General features: G+C 43.1%; 1 protein-coding gene across 1 annotated transcript in view; it reads left to right on the top strand.

The window, feature by feature from the left end:
- The window catches only part of FNDC1 (fibronectin type III domain containing 1), a 60580-nt gene that overhangs the window by 9933 nt on the left and 29940 nt on the right, over positions 1 to 20707 (top strand). Inside the window, exons 2-7 of the mRNA XM_048298860.1 lie at positions 13069 to 13278; positions 13667 to 13765; positions 15581 to 15695; positions 16816 to 17003; positions 17662 to 17769; positions 19979 to 20167. Coding sequence (XP_048154817.1) covers positions 13077 to 13278; positions 13667 to 13765; positions 15581 to 15695; positions 16816 to 17003; positions 17662 to 17769; positions 19979 to 20167 — 901 coding nt within the window. The 5' untranslated portion in view covers positions 13069 to 13076. The remainder of the gene's footprint in view (positions 1 to 13068; positions 13279 to 13666; positions 13766 to 15580; positions 15696 to 16815; positions 17004 to 17661; positions 17770 to 19978; positions 20168 to 20707) is intronic.

Here is a 20707-nt window from a genome sequence, read left to right as displayed (position 1 = left end):
GACACAGAGTTTGCAAGATTTTTGGCAATGTGATATGAGCCATTTGGCTTTTTCAGCAGTTAGACCTTCTGCAAATATATTTTTTCTCTACTTGTGCTATATAAATACATTTTTAAAGCCTCCAAACTTTTGTTATGGTTGCAAGCAGTCCCTATAAAAACTGAGAAGGCAAATACTGAAACTTAAAAATGTCTGTAGGAGCTTTTGAGTAATTTGGGGCCCCTTTGTATGGAAGGAAATCACTGTGTTTCAGGAAGCTTTGCAGCTTTAGCAAAATGTTTGTGCTACTGAATGGTAGCAGATGGCCAACCCACAAAACGGTAGCAAGTTGCTTAAGCTACTTGTAAAATAGTGCAAATTTCTTTGCCTTGCCCTTAGCAGCCAGCCTTGTTTTGAGGGATCCAGGGTAGCCCTTCCTGAGGCAACATGTTGCAGGCCTGCTTCCCACTGGCCACACAGAACACCCAGATTCAGGCTGCCATAACTGAGTAACATGTCCTTGCATGCCATATAGATGTAGGCAAAGCCCTGCGACAGGAGAGGATACCACTGCCACAGAAGTAAGGGTTGGTTTTCCTCAGAAGCTCAGGTTTGAAGGGAAGGGGAATTATTGTTCCTCACTACCTCATTATAGGTCACCAGCATTGGTGATGGGTGGTTCAGAGCTCACAAGCAGAGCAGGCAATGCTGGGTGGGTGTTTTGGTATTAGAAAGCTTCATTCCTCTGAACTGCACCAGTGTCAGCTCGGTGTCACAGGTCACCCAGCAGCAGTCGGAGAGTGGGCTGCATCAATACACCCTTCCACTGCATCCATCCTTCCAAATCTCCTACTTTGGGTGTTCAAACACCAAACATAAATAGCATAAAATAGGAGTCCATGGACATCAGTAATGTACAGGTCTAGCAGGCTGCTAGCTATGGCATGTTAAAGACTCTGGAAGCCCTTCCTGAGACTTGCTCTCCTGATTTTTGCAGAGGCTTTGTTAACATGAAGGATTGACTTTCTTTCCCAGAGGCTCCTCTTGCTGTATATCCCACTGGTCAGGGATATTCTGTGCTCTGTGGGGAGAAGCTGCAAGTCTTGCACCTCAGCATTGGAGACCAAACCAATGTAGGTACATGTATTTTCAGTTTTAGATATCCCTGGGCTAACCCAAGGAAGATGGCATAGATTCTCTTTTGCAAACCTGCAGAGCTGTGACTGCATCTTTTTGATATGTTCAGATGCTTTTCAAGGGTATTAATTGGGTAAAATCTCTGCCAACTGTCCCAGCTAGTGCGTGACAAACCGTGATGAGGTGAATCCGGGTGGCTGCTGCTGTGTGTCACAGTTGTGTCTGCTCAGCTATGATAGAACTGCTTATAATGTGTGAAACAGCCCAGGGCTTTGCATGGAGACATTGCTTTGAACATGACTGCAGAAAGTTGCTCTTTGGAAATGAAATGAAATAAGAAAGTAATTTATCAGTAATGAAGATCTGTGTCTATACGAGCCCAACCTAATATGAGCTCCTAAGAATAGCAATAATAGTATTGTGTCCATTTCCCTGGCATGCACTTTATCTAGGATCTATGAGTTTTGCACTTTGGGAGCCTTGGAGTGTGTGCCACCAGCTTCCCTTTTAGGGTACAAAGCTACGTGTGTACTTTCTGAAAGAGCTTTTGCAATAAGTAATGTGGAAAAAAGTTACTTAGAAGAATCAGAGCGGGTGTTATTTCAAGACATGAATTGTGAACAGTTTTATATTAGAGGCAGATAAATAATATTTTAGTGGTTTTTATTTGCATTTTCCATTAAGAGGAAGCAGCAAAGGCTATGTTATTTTAAGATGTATGTTTTCCAGTCTCTGTGAAGAAACTTAATCTCTGAGAGCTGCTAATGAAAGAGCAGAGACTAACATTGAGCCTGCGTTTTGGTCTTAGCAAACCTGCACCTTGGGAAAGCAACTTTTCTGATTTATGAAAGGCTTTGAAATATGAAATAAAAATGGAGTGTTCTAAATTTTTTTTTTCCTTCAATGAATGATGAAGCCTGAATTCCTACTCTCTGACCTTGTGAGTCTGAAGCATTTTTGGCAGTTTGAATGGAAAGTTGAACATGCACTTCAGCTAGAGATGGAATGGAAAGACTTTACATAAACATTTGAATCTCCAGTAGATTAAAAAATCTGTGCTATTTCATAGGGTACGGGAGCAAATGTATCTATCTATATTGAGGTGGTTTCAGAGAGAGGTGTAAACCACCCCCCCAACCGCAAGTAGGATGCTTGAGCATGATTTGGTGAAGTCTGTGGTATGCATAAAGGAATGAACTAAAAGCAGAGCCACAGCATCCAGGTTGCCAACACTTTGGATTCAAATCCAATCTTCATTTCAGAAATATCTTTCTGGTGTTCAAGTGCCCAAGATGAACAGGTTTTTCAGGGGATGTGAAGGTGAAGGTGACTGAGAGTTGTCACTTTCCTCCCAGAGCCTGTCACAAACCAATACAGAGTAGGCTGTAGGCTACCGTTTGTCTCCTGGTTTGAGGAAGGGCCATGAAACATCCCAGCAACCAACAGCTGAGAGAAATTTGGAAGGAAATTGGGTGTTTGGATAGAAGTATTTAATGAAAAATAAAATTCTCATATAAAGTGAATAATATGAACGAAACATGCAAAGCTTTGCGCTTTATTGATGTTGGTGACCACTGCTTGATGAGGTTGGAGTGAAAGCTGGTGCAGAAAGAGAACTGTGCTGCCTGCTGTGACTTCTCATAAGCCTAGCCCATATCTTCCATCAGGATAATTACGTACAATGTTTTCTTCAGCCTTTGAACAAGCAGGGCATCATTCTTCACTTGACTGCTTCCGTAGCACGTCACTGATTTTAACGAGATTGCACTGATATGAAAGGAGAGCAATGGAGTGAAGATTTAGGTTCATAAGAAATGATCCAGGTGCACAGCATAAAGATGCCACGGTTTAGTTAGCCTCCTAATGAGTAGTGCAGTTTTAATAGGTGTGTTTTCCTTACTGGAGATCTATGGCCATAGCTGTGGGGAGCAGGACAGAGGTTGGCTCACAGAAGCACATGCTCTGGCTCTGACTTGTGTCCCCTGCCAAGCCACATCAAAGCTACCTCAGGCTGCGGGCATGGTGGGAGGGAGCAGTGGTGGAGGGGATGCCTGACAGCCTAGAAACAACAATCTCTCATTTTGTTACTACCTCGCCTGTGGGTATCTGTTGAGGTCCAGCTAAAGGGAAATAAGTTGTCTCATGCGTGGGGGTGAGAATAAATGTGGGCAAGCTGCAGTGCAGTGCAGTGCAGTAACGTAACTCACACATCCAGGACCCACATCCAGTCTGGGCAGGGCAGCACCATACAAGCTCCATGCTGGTGTCAGTGCTGGAGAGAAGAGCATTTGTGGGCTTCTAATCCTGTCATCCTTCCCATCCAGCCATACCTGTGTGGGCATCAGCTGTGGGTGGAGAAGCATCAGTTTCACCTTCAACTTAAAGAAAGCTCTGCATATATTCTTTCATGTGGAAATCTCTAAAGAAAACACTTCCTCAGTGGCAGCTTCACAGAATGTGAGACAGCCACCGAGACTAAGTCAGTCTGAGCAAATACTCTGTTTTATTCCAGGTTTTCATGAAAGTACCAGAAACTTCAGTTAAATGGAGCAGTGCTAGCAGCTGATGTTTCTTCTTACCGCCATGGTGGATTTTACCATGTGCATTTGTACCAGCAGTCAATTCTTTCTCATAGAAACACATGTAGAGATTGTGTCTTAGAGGTGACAGCTCTCAGTGTGGGAGTCAGTGTACTTTACAAGAGGGATATTATCCATCCTGGTGCAAGCTTTGTGTTGTCTTCATGCCTTCTTCTGCTGTTGTCATGGAAATTGCCAGGTTGTTAGAGGAAAGAGTGTTGCTGCTCATCACGGATTGTGCAGCCAAAATCCTGCCTGGGTTCCAAGTGGCACTTAGAGTATCCCCATTCCTCCAACAGCCTTTGAAATGTTTGAGGGACAAGCAGTAGACTGGGGTAGTGGAGAGCAAAGGGAAGCCCTCTCCTCTCCAGGAGCTTGCATGGAAGAGCCTGTTGAAACCCATGAGTTTGCCCCAGGCACCAGTGATAGATGGATGTGTGAGTGCCCTTGGGTCTGCCCTCAGGAGCCATGGAGTTGCTCAGGGGGATCCTGCTGCCTTTGGAATCTCTCAGGGATTTCTTCTCCCACCTTCTCCTGCAGTCAGAGAGAGCAATGTGAGCTGTGTTTAAAGCCCAGTTCTCTCCACTATGGAGAGTGTTACCACTTGTGGTACCAACGGGCTTCTTTGACAGGGTTTAAGCTGTGTTTCCAGGGCCAATGCTGTTAAAGGCCCCAGCCTTTGTAGAGGTGGCTGTGAGGAGAGTGTGAGGATGGTGCATGCACGCAGCTGGAAGTCAAGGATGCCAAGGGAAGGTGTGGCTTCCAAGTATTCAGGAATGTGTTGTGTGTGGGTTTATCTTCTGTGCTGTCCACTTCTCTTCAATAGACAGTGTATTTTCAAGACCTTCTTTAACAATAAAAATATGCATTAAAAAGTACTATGAGTCAGGTGTCCCTAATTTTCAAGAGGAAACTAACCAAAATTGTAGGTGTGTTAGCTTTGTGGTGATGTTATGTTTGCTCTTAGCTTTCCTGAGATGGTTTTGATGTAGTGTGTGCTTCATCTTAGACTGTTACACACAGAAGTTACCACAATTTATAGTAAATAAAGAACATGAATATGAAAACAAGAACAAATTGGAGGTAAAACAATGTGGTGTCTACAGTCACGAACACAGCGTGGAAAGACACAGACTTTGAAGAGGGGTGTTTTATTCCTGACAGTGTCTTGCCATGTCATGAGTTGCTTGGTGTGGGTTCATGTTCTAATTTTCTCAGGCAGGTTTCCTTCCTGTCACTGAACTTTGGACTAGGGATAAAGAACAGCTGGTACAAGGATTATCGGGAAGAAAACAAGCTCAGTTTTAACTTCATCCTCTGCTTTTGTCATGTTTGTGATTGCAGTCAGATTAAATTCAGACTGCACCAATTTAAAGGAGCCTCAGGCTCTGATTTATCTCAGAAACAGGGCTTAAGATGTTGTAAGTTGATATTTGTGCTATTTCTACAATTGAATATCCAATGAAGCCAAGGAATGTGAGTTTCTTGCCCACTAGGAAGAATCTGAGTGTCACAGGAGCTGCCAGTTGAGACAGCCAGGAGTCCTGTGAGGCAGTGCTGTGTCAGCACTGGGAAACCTCAGGTGCATTTCAGCAGAGAAGCACTAATACTTGCTTTATCCTGCAGGTGAGGCGTCGAAGGGGTGTGTATGGAATCATTTGGGATCAATGGCTTTATCAGATCCATTGACACCTCAAGCTGTTCCTCTTTGTTGATGTAAAAGAAATAGGTGAGCTTTGCTATAAACTTGTTTTTCCGTAAAATCAGTGAGTCCCCCTTCTTGCAAATTAAATTTTCAGTGACAGGCATGATAAAGTACAGGTTTCCAGTGAAGCCAGGGAGCTTCAGATCAAAGTGGAGTACCACAGGCATTCAGTCCCTCCTTACAGTCTTCAATTTTTAAGTTTAGAAAAGGTTAGACTTGAAGTCAGTAAACAAAAATTGAAAGGATACCTGCATTAACATTTGAAACTCAGATATTATAGATCTGATTTTTATTTTTTATCAGAAACTTAAAGGCTGTAAGCCTAATTCTGCTGAAGATACCATCTAATCATCTGTTTTCTGGACTCTCAGGGAACAGCTGGAGTTGGAATTATGGCTCTGTCCTGCACAGGAAGAAAAATCCTTATGTTGTCAGTCATTTTGGCAGTATTTCTGGTTGATATGGTTAAGCCATGTAAAAGAGAGCAATCCACCAGAAAAAAAATTATTTTCACCAGATGAAGAACTTCAAATACTTCAAATGTATGCAAGATAATATTATCAGGACCTTGAAAGATGCATTGATGAGGAGCCCAAAGAAAAATGGACTAATATCAATGCAAGTCAGTATTAGACGGCCAGGTGGAGGAAATGTATCTAGACACAGGGATAGTTTGAGTGGCAGGTTTAAAAGCCACCTTCCAGTGCTGGTTTTGGAGTAGCTGGTTTAAAAAACACTTCCGAAATGGGTCTGCCAAATGATCAGCTTTTTCTGTTTTGTACTTATTAGGGAATTGGGAATAATTAAAGTTTTTATGACATACAAAGTACATTCTTCATAAATGCTGCTCCCTTTTCTCTTAGCGATTGAGGATTTTATTTTAGAAGGGTGACACCCCTACATACTGTGCCTGAATTTACAGAGTATGCTATATCCATATCCATCTCACTGCCTTATGTTTGGAAGCTTTCAGGAGGCCTGCTGCTGGAATAGGTTTCATGTTTTACTCTCCCAGAAGTGGCTGCTGAGTTGAGCAGTGGGCTGTATTTCTCCAGGAACTGAAACAGTGGCCTGATGTAAACCATGTGTTTTGGAGACCAGGCCATGCACATTAGTGAGAGTGGCAACAAGGAGCCTCAGGGCCAGAGCTGTGCATTCAGGAGAGCGTGCAAAACACCTGCTCAATTCTTCTGGACTCTCAGGGGTTTTTGTCCTCCAATTGGACCTAAAGGAGCAATGACTTGATCCCTCCAGAGCAGGAGTAGGTTTCAAAATGAGTTGGAGACAAAGTGTGCTACCAAGGCTTCAGCTGGGAACTACCAAGGTTTAAGCTGGGAGAGCACTGAAGACTTTTGAATGAATTCTTGAATCAAAGAACTCAAATGCATGTGGTGAGGGATATTTTTAAGTGCTTGTGAGACTAATGTCAGTCTTCAAGTGATGATTATAAGTGAAAAATGTATGCTGTAGTGACACGACTATGTAGAATAAAGCAAAGGGGCTGTTTTTAAGGCGTAACTGTCCACAGCATCTCTTGAGAAGAATGTGGAAAGATGGAAAATGCAAGTTTTAAAACCATGCCTGTTCAAGCCAAGCAGTCACACCTACAAGGCAGCAGGGTTAGAAGGCAGCTCTGTCCTCAGGGTGACTGACAAGAGGAAGATGTCGTGCAAGGAATGTGCACAACCATATACCTGTTGTCTGTACCTCACAGGTGGTTGCAGTGACTGTGTGCTTCATTTGCTTTGATACTGGAGTTCTTTGTTGTGCCCATACCTACCTGATGAGCAACATGGTCACCGATGATTTTTTGCAGTTTAAAGGTTTTGGCTGGATACATGCACTAGCAGATGTAGATGAGCAAGATGATGATTAGGGCAAGATACCAAGGGCACAGTCTTCAGGGAGAACAGACAGACAATTATAGCCCAATAAATTAATGAAAAGGAGTCCCCCAGCTCAGCCTCTGGGTGAAGTCAGCAATGGTGAGGGCAGCCCTGTACCTTTGCCAGCTGGTTTCATCTGCTCTGTCCCTGCAAGGAGTCCCCAAAGCTGTTGTCACTCCAATACCGTCTTTTCTCCAACTCACTGAACAGGCAGGTGTTGGACAACACCCTGGACAGGCACTTGCAGACCAGGTCCATGGCTGCAGTGTGCTCTGACAGCCTTTGTGGGGTTCCTGGGGGCCTTTACCACCACAGTGGTTTGATCATTGGAGAAGCCGAGATGTGAGGCATCCAAAGTCAGTGGGTGTGAGAGACACACAGCCCAGCCTCAGTGGGCTCCCTTCAAAGGTCACTGATGCAGAAGGAAGCCTGTGCATTGATGTCAGTGGGAGAACGTGAAGCCTTCAATAACTCACTGCTGGTTTTTCCTAAGTCGTAATACACGTGTTAATCGTGTAGAATTACATTCTTGAGTTTGGAAAACACCCTGGTCCACTGTGCTTAGCATTCAGAGGGCTCTTCAAAGGGAGCACTGGAAACTTCTGTTGACGCTGTCAATTTAAAGAATGTCCTCCGGATGCCAGGTAACTCCTCTACAGAGGTATAATGAATCGCTTTCCTTAAATCAGACGTTACCGTTGGATACTGGTCCTCTGCCCAAAACTCCTGACTGGAGCCCAGTGAATTATGGCACAGATTCCATTGTGCTTTGCAGGAACGAAAGCGTTCCAGTCCCTGCTTTCTGTGCCAAGCAGAAGCGTGTGGAAATGTGCTAAACGATTTTTTATTTTTTCTGCAAGAAACAAAGGATTTTTATGTCACTTGACTCTACTGCTTTAACTGATTAGCTTATTTCCAGGAGGAGATCTGATGTTGAGTGTATAAATTAGCAGCAAGAGTTGTTTAGCCCACACAGGGAAAAGGTTAACAGTGCATTTTAAAACGTTAGGGGACCTACCGACCCAGTAAGCCTCAGGGTAGATTTGTTCTCCCATTTCAGTCCTACTTCATCTGGTCACATACTTAGGCTTTTACACGTGTTAACTGCTGCAGTGCTCTGAAGATCCCTACTGGAGCTCGTGTTCTGCTCTGTGCCAGGGCAGGTCTGAAGGAAATCATTGAGCTTAGAGTCTTGTGCATTTAGAGCAGTCAGCACATCGCAGTTCGGAGGGCCACATCAGCACTGTTTGAGCTGGCTCACCCACTGCAGGAAATATCTTTGCAGAGTGAACTCTTCTTGGGATGGCCCCAGTCCAGCCCTCATTGAAGCTGGTGGAATTGCTCACATTTTCTCAACCAAATTTGCATCAAACCATCAACTTAAAAAAATTCCAGTAACACTTTGCCAAAGTGACATGGGGCATTAATTTTTGGGTGGAAAATTAGTATCTTCCTGTGATATTGTGTCTGTCCTCTTTCTTCTTTCCTTTTCTGCTCATGTGGCTTGGGGTTAGCTGTATGGTGACAGGTAACAGTCAGAGTATGTGAAGATGAGGAGGAGAGCAGCCACCCCTGTGTGGCTTGCTGGATGAGAAACGTGTGATGTTTTCTTTCCCCTGTGCTCTTCAGTTACAGTAAAATGACATTTTTCTTTTCCTGTTCATGACTAATCAACAAAGTTTGAAAACCTTAAGTTGCACCAAGGACTGAAGAGCTTAGATGTCTGGCTTTGCTAGTAAAGCTCTGCTTTCACCTTTTCAAATACACTGTTTCATAACCTATTTCAAATAGGGTGAGAAAATAAGATGGTGTATCAGAATTGCCCCAACCCTTAAAGCCAATCTACAAAGTGATTTACCTACTGGAAGATGGTAGAGCACCATGTGGAAAATAGCACCTGTCGGGGTCGTGAAGAAGAAAGAAGTGATCATGTTGCAAAGTATTTTTGAAAACAATAAACTTTTTTCTGGTAAGGTCTGGCCATGATACACCCAATACATGAACACTGCCACGTAAGTGTGGGGCTTTACTCGCAGGCTGCCCTGATCCTTTCTGTGGGGGTGGCATCCCTCAGTCTTTCAGCACCCCTGGGCAGAATCCTGGCTTGGTTTCACAAGTTGCCAAAAACAGGGCACCTGTAGAGTTGCCTTAGGATGTGTTTGGCGTGTGTGTCCTGAACTTGAGTGTCACCGCTCAAGCGGTTACATCTAGGAGTGGCCAATATGAGTGTGAATGTTTTACGAAGAGTCTCACCTCACAAATGGAGTTAAATTTAGAGTTACCAGCTGAAGAGTCGAAATATAATGCCTCTTTTTTTTCTGTTCATGAATTACCTATCATTTTTTGCTGCAAGTACAGGTGACACCTTCATGGTGGTAGGGCTTGGACGCTTATGGAATGCATAGCATATAGAGTGTTGTTTTCCAAAGAAATAGCTCAGAAATCTAGGAACCACTGGCTGAGGAATCTGGCTGAGGTACATTTCTAGTCCTGGTGGTGGGTTTTGAGAGGAAAACTGCAAGGTGTCCATAAACTGAGTTGCTCAGCTGTGAAATAGGATTGCAGATGGTCAGTCGTGCAAGGTTCTTACCTCAGAGGACAATTGGTTGAGCTTAGGGAATAATTAAGGACTTCTTAAGACAGGGATCTACTCTTTGAGGAGGATGAATGAACTGAGCAGTTCGGCACTTTTTCTTTACTCTTTCATACTGTTATGTCTGGTAAAGCAGCAGTAGTCTCAAGCACAGGGTTCAGAATCAGTAAGTCTCATTTGATGCTTAGAACTTAATTTAAAATAACACAAAACACCACCTTGCCCCTAAAAAAACTCCCAAGTTCCACCAGTTTGCTGCGGCAGTGCAGCCTATGATGATTTTTGGTCAAGTTGCCCGTTGCAGGATTTCATTTGCCAGCTACCATTTTTGGCCTTTTCTGATGACTTTGTTATCTCTCAGCAGCTACAATTTCTGCCTGCCAGCTGTTACTTTGCCCCTAGCTGGGTCACTCAGTCTCCCAGACTTCTGTCTGAAGGGAAAAGAGAGATTGATAGTTTTTTATAAACTATATGGATATTGTCTACTGTCTGTGCCAAGTTATGTCTTATCTCTGCAGCAGAACACATTTTATAGGTCCAGTTTTCCACTCATGAAGTTACGGCACATAGAAGCAAAGTGTAGAAAAGTTTTTGTTGACTATGGAAGACAAAAGGAAAAATTTGTATCTAGACTTGTGCTGGTAAATTGAAGTGCCTGATTTTTTGTGACCTCAAATTTCAACTACGTTTTGTTCTTGTATCTTAATAGGTTTGAGTCACTTGGTATGTTTTCCCCTGCAGTTATAGATTGATTGCTAGGGGTCAGTACTTCCTTTTTCTTCTGGAGCTATTTTGTGTTTTCCTTTGCTAGATAATTGATGAGACCCTCTGAAGAATCTGTATGATTTGGCAAGTGCAAGCTGCCTCCTTGTGTGGTTGTTCAGAGGATGTTTTACCCTCAGCTTAGACCTTGTGCTTTGGGCTTACATAATTTAGAAAATGCTTTCCTACAGTACTGACACACAGAGAAATTTTGGCAATACTTGTAGACAGTTAATCTGTGAAAAGTCAATACCAAGGCTTTAATCAGCCCTGAATTTTTTGGGGTCAAGGTACTATACACAGATTCCTGCAGTTCTAAGTAATATTGGATTTCTGTACTGAAGAGAGTACAAGGGAGTGACTCTCATTTTCCAGAATATAGAAAAGCATTTTATTTTAATGTACTTGCAGGTAGCTCTTTAGATGAGTTCTGAAGATGATTACCAGTTGATTTAGTTTGACTAGAATGGAGGTCCAGAAAGCTGTTAAATCAGTTTTGGAACAAAAGAGAAAAAATACTTAAGGGATATTTACAGGGGTAAATAATGGGCAGATTAGGAAGATTCAACATCAAGTTCAGTCAAGTACTTGGTAGCTAATTCTATTAGGACTGTTTAAGACTATTGTTCCTGGGAAGTTCAGTATCCCCACAGGAAGGGACTACATTAGGAGTTGAATGACTTAAATGATGCATGGGATTTATTTCTTCCTTCTCCTATCCCTTCTCTGGTGAGTGTAGCTTGTTTAGTTCAGTTTTATTTTTTGTTGAGATTTTTGGTGGTGGTGGTGGCAGTGGTGGTTTTGAGGGATTTTTTTTAACATGAATGAGCCTTGCCAGGAGGACAAAACTCTGGTCTTTAGGACACAATGAGTTTTTTTGTGGCTCAGTCTCTGCAGTCCTAGGGTTACCGTCCTCATGGAAATCCACATTTTTTTCCCAGAGCCAAGATGAGAGCAGGAGACCAGGACAAGAGAATGGTGAGGTGCAGGGGCTGTGACTGCAGGAGACAGTGGCTCTGTTGGGGACTTAAGGAGTGTGAAATGTCCTTTTGACTGGGAAGTGCTGACCCTTTGGCATGTCTAAACCTGGTGGGACAGCAACTTGGTAGGTACTTGTATGAGGAGGTGTGAACCCAGATTCATCTTCTTATCCCAGACCAGACTGATGGCTCCCGGGCTGTGGTGAGCTCCTGCTGGTGCTCTTCATTTTTTATGAAAAATCCCTTTCTAGTAAAGCCTGGCACAGACTTCACACAAAAAAGCTGTTTTTGATGGATCAGCAGTTATTAGCAATGCCATTTTAACCATTGCTGATAAGTCCATCTTGGGTGCCTTCAGACTCCGGCCAGTCAAACTGTGATGAGGAACGATAAACAGAAACTGGAACTAACTAGTGAAATGGGAACTCTACTACCATGGAGTGTGGTGCTACCATGAGGAAAGTAATTGAAGCCTTGGAAAGCTCTGGTTTTAATATCTGATCTGATTCCCTGCATTCAGCCTTAGGGTCAATACAATTCTCGTTTCCTAAAACCACATTTGTTTAAGATTGAATACTGTACTTGGTGGAATGGCATTACTAGAAAAGACAGAAAAACCTGTTGTGAGTGTGAACTGTAAAAGATAAGAGGGAAAAATCTGTACAAGTATGAGATCTCAGTGCTGGCTGGTGATACCAGCCCCTTTTTCCTGCTTGCAGCCTGCACAGTAACTGGAGATGCTGTTCAGAGAACCAGGCTGGTTGCTTGAGGAATCCTTGCATCACTGCCACTTCTTAAAAGAACGGTGTCAATGTGTCAGCAAATGTTAAAAAATACCCAGCTTGCATGAGGTACATTTTACAGTGCTGGATGCTCAAGGGATCATGTAATGGGAGTTTGGGAAGTCAGGAGTTGAGTCATGTGGGGAACAGACATTTTAGATATGAGTCTGTTGGGGAGCAGAACCATAAGAGATGGGTTTAGGAGAAAAGAACCTGCTTTTAATAGTAAAACTGTTCTGTGCTTCATTTTATATTGAACTTCAGCACTTGCCAAAAAATAATGTACTGGTGTCCCTGAACTAGGGAAAGGGGATTTTAAAAAAGGAAAAGGAATAGATTTAAACCGGAAAGGTACAAGACATCCCCAGTTTCTGGCAGGAGTCCTTGTATCACGATATGTATTCACTTTCAGGATCTTGCACCAGTCTGTCTGAAGGGCCTGGGAAGAGACACTGTTGAGTATTGTACTTCCCGCTTGGAAAGCTTATTGTTACTGCAGTTTGGTGTTACAGAAAAAATTAAAAAGCTGTAAAATTATGCCCTTTATTCTGATGTTAATAGATGTGCTTGTAACAGACATATGTGGACTGCTGTATGTGTCCATAATAATGTGCTTCATAATGACTGTCAGGGGGTTTTTGTGACTGTTTTCTTACTTTTTGAAGAGAAAGACATGCCAAGCAGACCTCTGAGAGTGCGAGCCCAGTCTCCAGATGGCACGCTACCTTTTCGGTGGAAACCACCTTATGGAGCAGGCTTCAGAGGTCCACGCAGCAGATCCCAAGGTTACCCCCGTGGGTATGGAGAGAGCAGCCGAAGGATGAGCTATGCTCCGATGCCACAAGAGCGACAAAACCAGGAAGCGAGAAAACTAGGTGAGTCAGGTTTCCCTGAGAGCACCTGGCTTAGCTAGCACACTTCTCTAATCCCCTGTGGCTGCTAGGTGAGCACAGATCGCGTGTTGTCCTAGCCATTGAAAACCCTTCTTCCTATAAATAAAAATACTTGTTACAATTGTCTTCTGTATCTTAGCAGAAGTAGGGTATTGCCTAGAGAATAGGGTAGAAATTGCAGGAGAACTTGATGCTATGTTAAATGAGACACCATTTACAAGTTTGTCATATTAACAGCAGAGGGAAAGGGTGGAGAGAAGAGCCATAGCTCCAATTCTGTTTGCATGTGGTGGGACTGCTCTGAAATCCATTCTTTCTTTTAAATGAAAAAGGTTACAGGAAACCTTCTGTTTTTTCCCTGCATGCACAGCCTCTGAGTCAGTTCATGTGGTTTCGTTTCCATCAAGGAGCTCACAGGGACGGAGCCAACCTGTCTATAGGTCATCTTTAACTAAAAGAAAAGTCACAGGTATGTTTCTTTCACATCTACTGTCAATGAGTGGAGACAATTGGATGCAGAGATAGCTTTGTGATATTTACTCTTTTGGTGCTGGAGCTACTAGGTTTTTGTCTGTGTGTTAAAGAGCTTGACTGATGTCTCCAATTCGCTAATTCAAGCAGGATTAATGAAATAATACAACTCTGTAACATAGTTGGTTGAGTTTCTGAGGTATTGTTTGGTTTGTTTTTTTTTTAATCTCCTCCTCTCTATCTAGTGACAAATGTTGTGCATTGCAGTAACTGCATGACAAGACTTGATTAAATCAAAGCTAGGACTCCCAAAATCATATGCCTTCTTTCTTCTCAGATCCATAACCCCTTTTCTGAAGGGTTGATTACCAGAAGTGTCAACCTGGTCAGCAAAAGTTTTCACTTTCTTTTGGAAAGAAGGCATTACGTGCTGCTGCCATGGTTAAAAAGGATGAGTGAGATTCTGAGTCATCTCCATGCCAGTGTGCTTTTTCACCCCCTCACACTGTGATGTGAATAGCATAGGAATGGCAAAGTATTTAGGATATTTTGATGGTGATGAACACCTATGCCAGAGCTGAGAGTTGTGGTTGAACTGTACTGAAATCCCATCTCACACCTTTTCTGGAGAGGTGATGCCCACCCATTTCTCATGCTCAGTTTCTTTCTTCAGGTGCTCCCATTGCAAAACTTTGTAAATAGGCCCCCTAAGCCACTTGTGAGTAGGAGATGGGTCCTCTTGGCCATTGTTGTTTAGTTGCTCTTTGGCTTGGAAAACCTGGAACTGGCTGAGAACCCTCCCCACTAAAAACCTGATTGGAAGAGGGGAAATGTGCCTCCCTGCTGCCTGCCATCTCTGCAGGCAGTGCTGGATTTCAGGCTAATGTGCCACTTGCTGAAGAGAAGGGCAATCTCTCCCTGAATTTCAGTCATACATAAGATCCCTAGAGAATGAGGTCATCCTCCAGCATTTACTGGCTCCTTTCCTTTCCTGAGACATTGATATTTTTTCCAGTGTTACTTGTCTATAAAACTCTGGCTGAAAGCTTGTTCCTTGTACATTCTGTGCCTTTGGGACACTTGGAAATAGTTGCTGTTACAGTTGTAAGGAAAAGTAATAAATCTTTCATTGGCCAGTAGATAGACTAGACTAAAACAACTCTGATGGACAGACTGAAAAGGGAACCTCATCAAAATTCAAAACCTCAAAATATCAAATTAGTTTCACTTAATGGTAAAATTCTGTAAAATATTTGCAAAAGGTGTTCTGATATGTCAAAACAGCCCGCTTCAATGATTTTTTCCATTTCTTTCCTTGTATACCATAAAAAATTTAAAAGCTGAATTTAAACAATGTGTTTGAAGCACTTAAAACCATAAAATATGCAGTAATTCTCCCTTGTGAAGAATGGTTTTATTGCCCTTCAAAATTAACCCAAATTTTAAAATCTCAAGATTTTCTCTAAGACAAAATCTCTGCTCTCCTGGTACCTCTAGCAGTGCATTTGCCAGAGATGGTGAATATCAGTATGCTAATAAAACATTTGCTGTGGGTAACAGTTTGGGGACCAATAGAATATTGAAGGACTGTAGAATGTATTAGAACTCTGGTCTTGCAGGCACACAGCTAACAAAAGAAATGATCTTTTTGTGGAATACCATCATTAATCAATGTACTTGATTTTCCACTTCCACCTGTATTTCTAATTCAGCTGTACTGTGTGAATGTTACAGTGTCAGTTGAAGACATTTGCTGTTTTTTATGAGAACGCCAATGTTGTTATTGATATGCTGTTTTGTTTTGCCATTTCAGAGGAGGAAGAGGTGGAGGTGGCACAAGACATAACTGTTCGAGTTATGTCCTCTCAGTCTGTGCTTGTTACTTGGACAGACCCACTGTATGAAAAGCGGAAGGTTGCAGCAAATAGGTACTTAGCCCTGGGTTTTTTGAACGGGTACTGAAGGGGAACTGCTGCCAGATATCTACTGAATGCTTTTGCACTTATTTAATTGCTGTTGGTTATGAGAATAATTTAGCTTGCCTCCCAGGACCCTGCTCATTAGCATTTAGAGATCTGTGTAAGTGTTGTTCTACAGGGGTTTACATCTCTTATGAAATGCTGCTGGCACCAGCTGGGGTATTTGGCTATTCCAGTGGTGGTATATCACCACAGTCAGCAAATCCCCGAGTGTGCATGGGGAGAGAGGGAGTGGGGGACAGGGTACAGCCCACATTGGTGAGGTGTTGAGGTGGATTGTCAAAACAGACTACAGCTTCGAGATGACCATGCTGTGGGTGAAGGAAGCATCACTGCAGTGGGAAAGACACCCATCATCACACCCTGCATCCTCTGATCCTGCAGAAGCCCCGTGTAGCTGAGGCTGAGCAGGCTGGGGCTCCTGTGAGTGAGAGCTTGGCTTGTAGCAGCATGCTGCAGCAGTTGGAGACCAAAACAAACAAGGAAATGGGCTGGAAACTGCTAAAGCTCTGAAAGCACTGGACTGTGTTGCTCAGCCTGGGAACACTGAAGAGCTGTGCAAACTGGTGCTGAAATACCCTGAGAGTCACAGCAGGAAAACTAGTAACTGTAGATGTTCTCTGTTTCTTTGTGGAAGCAGTTATCTAGGCAGATACGTGGGAACTGAGCCACTGGTGCTATTCTGGGAGCAAGGGCCTGCCAGCAACCTGGCCGTGCTCATGGCCATGGGGCACTGAGATGGTGGTGTGGAGCCCCCCAGGATGCCTGGCTCAGCTCAGAAGATCTTGCAGCTTTCCCCAGGGAAGAGGGTGTTTTGAGTAAGAGTCTGGAAAGAGCGGTCCATCCTTGGGGATGAAAGCAATCATACTCCATTAGAGGAAGGCAAAAATGTTTGTTTAAAATATACTGAGTTTTGTTGTTGTTGGTACTTTGTTGTTTGCACTTTGGTAGGTTCCTCCCTAAGCCCCAGCAGGCTACCTGAGGGCAAAGCATCCTTGTCCCTCTCTGGTTCTGCTAGTGCTAGGCTTCCACATGCAAACTTTTTATTTTCCTGTGTTTCTGATGCTAGGCAATATAATGTTCGCTATCGGGAAAAGGGGGAATCGGCAAGGTGGGATTACAAGCAGGTGTCCAACCGGCGGGCACTGGTGGAGAACCTGGTGCCAGACACTATGTACGAGTTTGCCATCCAAATCTCAGAGGGAGAAAAGGAAGGCAAATGGAGCGTGTCTGTTTACCAGCGGACCCCGGAGGCAGGTATGTATTCAAAGAGTCCTTGGGGTAACACAGGTCTTAGGGTTTGAGCTGTGGAATAAGGCTGACTTGAGGGAAAGCCAGAACGAGCCAAGTGACTGCTTGGGGCAGCAGAGGGTTGAGAATATGGGAAAGGCCTCAGTGCTGCTGCCTGCATCCCTGCAGTAGTGAAGCACACCAGGAGAGCACACCAAGCTGCTCTTGTGGTGCAAGGAGAACAGGGGGAGATGACTTGGGTATTTCTGTGGGACAGGTCAGCACCTTTAACCCCTGCAGCTAGATGTGCCCCTTCCTTTGAGAAGAGCAACCTGGCTTCCATTACTCTCCCAGCAAATTTAAATCCTCCCTCCACCATGGAGAAGCTGTCAGGCCCCTTTGGTACAGGGAAGTGGTCCATAAAAACCAAATCACCGTGTCATTCCAGCTAAGCCACAATAGCAGTCTTGTGCAGACCTCATGTTCCTAAAAATATGGAATAAAATTTCACTATGGTCATCTGAGAGATAGATGTGGCAGAGGCAAGCATGGACCTGAGCCATGTGTACTCTTCACGTTTATCTTTGAAATAGCTGTATAGGAATCTCTGCTATGAGAAGATGGAGCAAAAGGTGTATACTGTGTTGATCCTTACTTGCCTCTTCTGTGTATGGCTGTTTCCCAGCTCCTGCCAGTGCACCTGAAAATTTGGATGTTTGGCCACTAAAGGGGAAACCAACCTCTGTAGCAGCATCCTGGGATGCTCTTCCAGAGAGCGAAGGAAAAGTCAAAGGTGAGTCTTCTCTGTTGGTTTCTAACTCCCTCAAGGAGGTGGTCTTCTCAAAGTCAGACTGCTGCCCTGCAGTAAGCTGGAACCTTGGCTGTGCCAGGACTTTTTCACTTGATTAAACCCAAGCAAGATTTTCATGTTTCCAGCCCAGTGTCTCCACAGCACCGCTGAGAAGCCACCGTCACTGTCTGCCTGGGATGTCACAGAGCTTCCTGGGGTATCATGCATGCACATTTTATCTCTTCTCCCGTTAATAAGCAGGTCAAAATGAGGCTCAAGAAAGAAGTTTCCAGAAAGATTTTTAAGAATTAGTTGAATAAGAAAATGTTGGGTAGTTGCCAAGAAAGTGAGTGGGTTTATGTTGTGTTTTATTTCTAGTTTGTTGTGCAAGGAAATCCTCACCTTAAGAAGCAAGCACAAATCTGATTTCAGCAGATATCATGCATAAATCTTGTGTACTATAGTGTTATTGTACGTAGTCATAAAGATAGTTTGCCAGTTGGCTATGTTTTTGCATAGAATTAAAGAAAGAGGTCTTTCTGGGATTTTTGTTTCTGTTTCCCTCTGAAAATGAGGCTGATTTTTTAGCCTCCTGTTCTCCAGTGGTTGACAGAATTGTGTTCTCAAATTACACAAGTTTTTGGAGGTCCCTTATCAGCACTGCAGCATTTCAGGATTTAAAAACCCATTGGCCTGGAGAGAGGTACACCGTGTCTGCAAGACCTACTTTATGTGTTCTTCAGGGCAGTAGTGGAATTCCTTCCTTTTTTGAAGTCAGTAGAAGTCTTGCCAATTGCTTCAATGGAGCTGCAATTGTATCCAAGAATCATTATTTCTGTAAGTAGGGTCATGCAGGGACATTATCTGATCTTCGAGTCTGCTCCTGATTTTGACCAATCTGTAGCCCTTTTTTCAGTTTTGTCTGCATTGTTATTAGATGATTCATCCAAGGCAATCATTTTAACGATACCTAATATTCAAGGGCTGAATGCTTATACTCATCTAATTTATCATTGTTTGAGTATGAAGTGTTACATGAGAGGTCTTATTTTTAAACTAAATAAATGACAAGATATTTTTACTGGCAAAATAAAATCACTGAATTAGCATTTCATGGTCATTTTGATAGCATGTGGTAATCAGGAACTTTTGTCTTTTGATCCTTTTGTTTTTCAACCCTGTCCTTTTATATATTTATACCACATATTAAAATAATGGGAAAAAATGTTCTCCAGTAGCCATTTCAGAGTTATCAGAAGCTACAGCAATGTCTCTGCAATGAAAGCAACTCCTGTGTAAAAATAGGAAAAGAAAAAAAATTCAAAGGTTACCATGCCTTCTGATACATTGATTTAGTTTTCAGTGGAGCATTAAATGTATGTGCATATAAAATATTGATGATGTCTTTTTCCTTGATTTTGATGAACTGTGTGTGGCTTATTTCTTAACACAATGAATATGTGCTCACCATCAGAAGAAAAAAATTACATTTCCTATTTTTAAAGATGACATTATGTTCTAGAGTTCTCCTGTTGTGGCACTGTGACTCCTCAGGTATTATTGTGGGTTTTCGTGTAGAGAGAGAAAGCTGGCAGCCCATGAAATTCATTATCAACCCCCTGGTTTTGTCTGATACCTGTGCCTCTTACAGAAGATTTGAAAAGAAAACAGAGCTTGCACATGTCTGAGATCTCACCTGCACTCCTTGGGAGTATAATGGGAGGATTCATCTTCATGCCCAGAATTGTTCCTATAGGGGTAAAATTTCTCTCAATGCAGAAAACTAAGACAGAGCACAGGCATCACAGTAATTCAAAACTCAAAGGTGAGAGCAGGGTGAGTTTCAAAGTGGCAACCAGACCTTGCTTTGCTCTCTGCTGTGGTGTTTGGCCCTGGCTCTGGTTAAGAACAGCGTGTCAGATTTTGATTTTGTTGGACAGACATGGTGTTGCTGCCATTTGGCAAATCTGCAGTGCTGATATTTTCTGGTAGAAGAATCTCTTCTGAATAGGAACAAATATTCAACTTAACCTACATACATACGTATATCTCTCTCTCATGTCTTTATACTCCAGCTGTTGACTCGGCGTGCATTGCTAGTGTATTAATTTTAGTAATGCACGTTCTAATTCATCCTACCCATACAGTCTGTCCGCTGGAAACAGGACTGTTTTCAGTTTCCTCCTTCCAACCGTCTGCCAAATCATTTCAGAATACATTCTTTCATACGCCCCGGCTCTCAAGCCATTTGGAGCAAAGTCCATCACCTACTCTGGAGCTACAACATCAGCCATTATAGATGGTCTGCAGGCCGGAGAGCGCTATATTTTCAAAATTCGTGCAGCAAACAGGAGGGGACCGGGTCCTCAGTCAAAAGCCTTCAGTGTCGCCATCCCAGGAGGTGAGCATCAAGCCATGAACCAATGGTGTAGTTCACCCACTTTTGCCTTGGTCCCAATTGCATTAATTCTTGCTGACTTAACTTCTCTGCACTCTATCTAACCTGCGGGATTTTACTTCCTTAATATTGTTTCTGCTTGCTCTTTTCATGAGTGTATTGTCCAAATAAATGTTTGTCACTCTGCAGCATGTAAAAGGACATATTTATGGACATTTTAGCCTCTTACATAAATGCATGTCATGCTCCGTGACAGTATTATGTGCTCTTGTTATCCAAAGGGCAAAGAAAGCAATGCTCTGGGTCTTAGGCTGCTCTCTTCCTGAGAGCTCCCACTCTTGAAAGTCACTTAGTGTCTTACTTGGATACTACTCCTTGTGTTTGACTCTTGCCAAAAAGTTGCTGTTGTAGGGGCAGAACATTTGCTGGGTTAGCTAAAAAGATGGGCCACAGCCTTACATGGGATAATGCAGCACCATGCCATCAACATGACAAAATCCTGCTGAAGGTTTGGTTCCACTGAAAGGGTATTGCAGTCCCTGA

This window comes from Corvus hawaiiensis, chromosome 3, assembly GCF_020740725.1.
Source record: "Corvus hawaiiensis isolate bCorHaw1 chromosome 3, bCorHaw1.pri.cur, whole genome shotgun sequence".
Lineage (NCBI taxonomy): Eukaryota > Metazoa > Chordata > Aves > Passeriformes > Corvidae > Corvus > Corvus hawaiiensis.
Note: the sequence above shows the minus strand (reverse complement) of the source record. Positions and strands in the feature narration are given on the sequence as shown.